Source organism: Physeter macrocephalus, chromosome 7 (genome assembly GCF_002837175.3).
Source record: "Physeter macrocephalus isolate SW-GA chromosome 7, ASM283717v5, whole genome shotgun sequence".
Lineage (NCBI taxonomy): Eukaryota > Metazoa > Chordata > Mammalia > Artiodactyla > Physeteridae > Physeter > Physeter macrocephalus.
Window position 1 is genome coordinate 34,908,295 of NC_041220.1, and position 6,350 is coordinate 34,914,644.

The following is a 6,350-nucleotide window of genomic DNA, read 5'->3' on the forward strand; positions in this document are numbered from 1 at the left end:
CTTTATTGTGGAGCACAGGCTCTAGGTGCGCAGGCTTCAGTAGTTGTGGCACGTGGGCTCAGTAGTTGTGGCGCATGGGCTTAGTTGCTCCGCAGAGTGTGGGATCTTCCCAGACCAGGGCTCGAACCCGTGTCCCCTGCATGGGCAGGCAGATTCTTAACCACTGCACCACCAGGGAAGCCCCCTTTTTAAGGTTTTTGTACTATATTGCTAATTTGCCCTCCATAAGCTTTGTACCAATTTATTCAACATAGGTTCCTAGCAACCTATGTTACTGCATCCTGGCAAACACTAGATACTGCTGTTCTGGTAAATAAAAACAAAAACAAAAAGGTATCTCCTGTTTTGAAGGAAGATTTACATTTCTTTTATTACTGACCATTGTTTTCTTTATTTGGAATTCAGTTGGTAAGTCTTTTTTAGTGAATTGCCTCTTCTTAGTTAGCTTTACTGTTGACATAGAGAAGGTTGTTCCTAACATGTAGTACAGTATCTCTTGTAATATTTTCAAGGGGTAGAATGATTAATTGAGAGAATGAATATTCTAAGAAATATTAGCTGCTGCCATCACTCGCTGCAAAAAAATACCCCAGCCATTGTACTGTGGGAGAATGGAAAATGTCAGCTTCATTGATGAGGCAGTATTGGTGCCTTATTCTTTGCTAGGGAAAAAGTTTAGCATGTCTGGTTTGTCATTAGAAGTGTGGTTGTTTCAGGAATAAAGATATATTGCATCTTACCATGGAAAATTGTAGATTTGACTACTGTTCAAGAAGGAAATATATACTGTTAACTTCAGAAAAAAACTATCTTCCTAAATAAACATATCGCTGTTTTCAATTAGATCAAGATAATCAGTAATCTCTGATTGTGTATATTACATTGCTTTATTTGGGATGGGGTAAGGGAGAAAATTCAAGTCACTTTTCTGTAATCCTTGTTATTTGAGATGATAGGGTTTATTTCTGACAAAGGAAATAAGGCAGAAGGGAAAAAGGAAGGAAAGAAGAAGAAAGGAAAGAACAGAAAGAAGAAAGATTCCTTCTTTCTTTTGGAGAGTTGTTTTGCTTGATTTTTCTTAAGAAACTGTTTCTTGCTACCTAAATTTCTGAAGATTGGTATCTTCCTAATGAGAGCAAGATATTTTTTAATTTTTTATTTTGAAATAATGGTAGATTTATAGGAAATTGCAGAAAAATATACAGGGAGGTCCCATATATGAGTAAGATTTTTTTTTTTTTAGTTGAATGGTCAAATCTTATTTACTTAGAAAGGTCAGACCACCCTAACAGTTGGATATGGAATGTGATTGCTATTTGTGTCCACAGAATTCATAATGGCTATTCTCCTATGGAGGCCTGATACTGCCTTTTGGGGTGGGGGGTAGGTTTGAATAGGCATTGGAAATGCTGAGTTGGCTTGGTACTGGGGGCATAGAATGTGCCCCTGTTAGAGGAGCCACACCATGTAATTCAAGGACACTGTAATATAGTGAAAAGAATGTAGACTTGACAATAGAAAGCCTGGATTCTGGACTGCATTCAACCACATTATAACTGTATGAGCTTTGAAATCCACTTTTACCTCCCTCCCGTGTTGTTTGGAATACAGGAAGTCAAGCAGTTTAGAAACTAACACTCTGGGCTCTCATAATTATTTTTAAGACCTTTTTTTTTGCAATAGCAGCAACAACGAAAACTCCTTTACTGGTTGTATTTCCTATAATAAAAATTACTTCTTTGATTTTGATGACAAAGGCAGAGGAATTTTAACAAAGTTTTGTGCAAAAAAAAAAAAAAAAGGCATGTGTCATCTTGAAACCTCGGAGGACAGAGAAAAATTCGAGGAATGGAATGCCCACACTCTCACACGGAAGTAACACGGGTTCATCAAATTAGCTTGTTCCCTTGGCCTGCAGGAGGCCCAAAGGCTGTGGTTTCTGGTAGGGGAGATGCTACCTGGGAAGGTAGAGGCGAGCCCACCTGGGGCCCTGTGACTGCTCTCACAGTACTATTTGGCTTAAGAAGAGCTCTGCTTTCAGTATATGTTTTAGGTGGGATTCTTGCTTCTATTTGAAGTACGATTTCATTAAATCTCTGAATTTTATAGATTGACACAGATGAAAGGAACATTAGAGAGAAGACAATGATGATGAGATCATCAAACATTTATTGAACACTCTGTAAGGTGCAAAATACTGTGCTAAGTGCTTTACACCATCTCACTGAATGTGCAATTACCCCACGAAGTACGTGCTGTAGTTACCCCTATTTTACAAATAAGGGTGCCAGGGCTTCAGATGGTTAAATGAACTACCCAGGATCACATTAAGTACTAAATGGCAGAGTCACTTGTCAATTCGGGTGTGTCTGGCACCAAAGCCCATCTCCTTACACTATGATAAGCCCTTTATTTTACAGAAGAAGTGGCAGTCCTGAGAGGTTAAGATCATGGTCACTCTCCTTCTAATTCTTCGTCTAGGTCTTTTTCTGCATTATATCTTTTCAGTAATTTGTTTATTCCTATGCATTTTGTCAAGTATTTTTGGCCTTTGTGCATCCAGCGAATGTGTCAAATTGATAAAAAGTTACTAGATTTTTAAGCATCTAGATAGAATAAGATTTCGATTTTTAAAATTTGTAATGGAATCCCTTGGTTTGATTTTTTAGTGAAGCATTTTGTACCAGACTCCTATAAAAGAGACACTGTCTCCCATGTGCTATTAAAAGTTGGACCTTGTGACCACTGTCTGACTGTGTTTTTCTTTTAGAGAAGTCAGAGGGGGCAGTTTGTGACTTCATGGAAAAAATAGCCACCAAAGATCTATCCAGCATCATTTTTAGTTCTTTAATTTTGGTAAGCTCACATTTTCAAAACAGATTAAATTTGTCTGATTTATTTCAGAAGTATATATTACAAAGCATTCAAAGGCAAGTGAGAATTCAAAGGCTCAGAGCAGAGCTAGAGTGCTTTTCACAGAGACACCATTTAGGAGGTAAGCATTTCTCTTGGAAGCTTTAGTTATTGTATTTTTAGAAATATGTTCCCATTCTTTTCATTATTATTAAAAGCATAACTAATAAATATAAATATTTTTTGATATTCAGTTGACATATCATTATTAAAATTGTTGTGTTTTTGTTTTGTTTTGTTTTTTTAATATTTCAAGAGATAGAGGATATCGTCAAGTCCTAGAAGGGTTCTACCATTTTCTTCTCCATCCTAAAGAGACTTGGAAATTAATGGGTAACATTTTGCATGAAATTACGGGATGCTTTTCTTCTTATCTCTGAGGCCTTCTGTGGAGAATTCAGAGGAGGTTGAATGCACGCATGGATAAAATGGATAATCTTAAAGGATTGAAGTTCCAAAAATACATCAGCAGGACTGGACAGGTTTGACATAATGAGATTTCTATTTTAGCTTGACTTCTGGAACTCCGAATAAACTATAAACTGAGCTACACAAGGTCCTGGGGAGGAAGTTTCTCTTCTAAAATATTCTAGCTGCAGATAACATTTTTCTTATTCAGATCCTTTGAAGAAATTATTTACTCATCCATTTTCTGAGGAATACAACTATTAGACACTTACCGACTTTTAATATATGAAGTGGAATAGAAAGCAGCAACTTGTATCGTACTGGAAATTAAATTTTCATCAAGAAACAGACCCAGAAAGAGAAGACATCTCTACATAAGCACAGGGTGAGATGGCAGAGGTTCCTGTGGTTGCCTCAACTCTGCCCGTAACTGTGAAGAAAAAGAAAAGTCTATCCATTGAAGAAAAGATCGACATCATAAATGCAGTAGAAAGTGGTAAGAAAAAAGCAGAGATTGCAGCTGAATATGGAATAAAGAAAAATTCATTGTCTTCTATTATGAAGAATAAAGACAAGGTTCTAGAAGCCTTTGAATCTCTGAGATTTGATCCAAAGAGAAAAAGACTGAGAACTGCTTTTTACACAGATCTGGAAGAGGCACTAATGAGGTGGTATCGAATTGCCCAGTGTCTGAATGTACCAGTTAATGGTCCAATGTTGCGTCTAAAAGCTAATGATTTTGCCCAGAAACTGGGACATAATGATTTTAAGTGCAGCAATGGTTGGCTGGATCGCTTTAAATCCAGGTATGGTTTAGTATTCAGAGCTCAACCTGTAGAAGCTACAGGTGTATCAGTAGACCCTTCAGATGTCTGGCACCAAAACATACTTCCTTATTATTTAAATGATTATCATCCTAAAAATGTTTTCAATGTAAAAGAGACTGGGCTGCTTTATCGAATGTTGCCTACAAATACATTTGCATTTAAAGGAGAAACATGCTCAATTGGCAAGTTATGCAAAGACAGAATAACTCTGGTGGTTGGGACAAACATGGACGGCTCAGAGAAACTTCCTTTGCTTATCATTGGAAAGAACAGAAATCCACATTGTTTCAAAGGCGTAAAATCATTGCCTGTGTATTATGAAGCTAACAAAATGGCACGGATGACCTCAGTTGTATTTGAACAGTGGATGCGGCAGCTTGATGAGAAATTTCAAGCCCAGCAAAGAAGAGTGGTGATTTTTGTTGAATCGTTTCCTGCACATCCAGAGGTAAAAAACCTAAAATCCATTGAGTTAGCGTTCTTTCCATCATGTTTATCTTCCAAACTTATAGCCATGAAACAAGGTGTTATTAAAAGCCTTAAAATCAAATATCGACATTGTCTCATTAAGAAATTTTTAAGCTCTGTTGAAGGCAGCAAAGAATTTATGTTTTCCCTGCTAGATGCAGTTGATACATTGCATCTCTGTTGGAGGGCTGTCACCCCAGAGACTATTGTTAAGAGCTATGAAGAGGCAGGATTCAAATCTCAAAAGGGAGAAAGTGACAAGACAAATGCAGAGACGGACACTGGTCTTGATTTGGTTGTCCATGCCCAGGCGGCAGGAGTGGAATTTCCTGAAGGTTTATCCATAGAAGAGTATGCTGCCCTGGATGATGATTTAGAGACATGTGAAGCAGCACCAAGTGGTGATGCTGTATGGACCAAAGAAAGTAAATCAGATGAAACTGGATTTTATACTTCTGACGAAGAGGATGATGGTGGATCTCTGGGAACCGAACTCCCTTTACCATCAAAAAATGTGGCAATAACCGCTTTAGATACTCTGAAAAGTTTTCTTAGAAGTCAAGATATGAATGATGAGCTTCATAATTCTTTAGCAGACCTTGAAATTTTTATTAACTCTTTATCACCTAAGTAATTATTTATTGTCAACATCTGAAGATAATAGCTTTTTGTAATACATTTTACTAGTTAAGGTATGTAAAGGGAAAATACTACTTAAACCTAAAAAATGAAAAACTAGTAATCTTTGGTTTAATTGCAGATGTCTTTAGTCTGAAGAGCAAAGTTCCCTAGGTATATTAATGAGTAAGTAAATGAAAAATATGAATTTCAGTTTAGTAAGGTTTGGGGGAGCAGAAAATGAATTTCAGAGGCCTTGTACTTGAAACATATGGCATATATGTCAAAAATAAAAAGAACTCTCCAGCTGTTTGATTCATACAGGTTGAATTGGTGATTGCTATTTTCTGTTTTTTTTTTTAAGTTCAGATCATGTTCTAGGATATTTTAATCTATCTACCTCATCTAAGAAACAAAATATCTATTGGTTAGATATTTAGTTTTATAAACATATATATTCTAACTAGACTTAAGTATCGAGTGTTAATTTTAAATTATTTTTCTCATAACTAGCTAATCGTCCTAATAAAAACTGAAAAATTACTGAAAATAAAATCTGACCCGATTATATACCGATATGATTAAAAATGTGTCTAACTTTCAAGTTATTTCTATATAAGATCAAATAAAAGACTATGGCCTTATCAGATTTTTTTAATCATCTATAACCAGAAGGTGATATGGGTTCTTCCTAAATATTTGTATGTATATGTGTGTGTTTAAATAGAAAAGTACATTATTGAAACATGTATTAAACTCTTACGATATTTATATTTTAATAAGATTACTCTTAAAAGTAAATATGAATATACATATGCAGTTACTAAAAAAGAAAATGTCTTATATAGTTCTTAGATAGTTTTCCGATTTTAAGAGCTGAAACTTTTAATCTGTAATGTTGAATTTTTTTGATTTTACTGAATTTTATTTTCAGGAAAAACTGATTGTTCTTTCAGCATATCTTGATTTTTTTTTTTTTTTTTCCATATCCAGTGGGTAACATTTTGGATTAACTTTCTGTTTGGGGAAGTGTTGTCTTCAGAATGTTTTAAAATGTTGTATGAAATTATTTATATTCCATCCATAAAATAGTCTTTAACCAACAGAAAAATATAA

The 6,350-nt window shown here is 35.4% G+C and overlaps 1 protein-coding gene across 4 annotated transcripts in view; it reads left to right on the forward strand.

Annotated features, from left to right (window-relative positions):
• Positions 1–5,893, forward strand: part of TIGD4 (tigger transposable element derived 4) — a 10,930-nt gene extending 5,037 nt beyond the window's left edge. For 3 of the 4 annotated variants that reach the window (XM_028491787.2, XM_028491788.2, XM_055085938.1), the window contains 2 exons: positions 2,905–2,995; positions 3,170–5,893. In XM_028491787.2, the coding sequence (XP_028347588.1) occupies positions 3,712–5,250 (1,539 nt within the window). In that variant the 5' untranslated portion in view covers positions 2,905–2,995; positions 3,170–3,711 and the 3' untranslated portion in view covers positions 5,251–5,893. The remainder of the gene's footprint in view (positions 1–2,904; positions 2,996–3,169) is intronic. The other variant, XM_028491789.2, reaches the window with a different exon arrangement.
• The last annotated feature ends 457 nt before the right edge of the window (positions 5,894–6,350 follow it).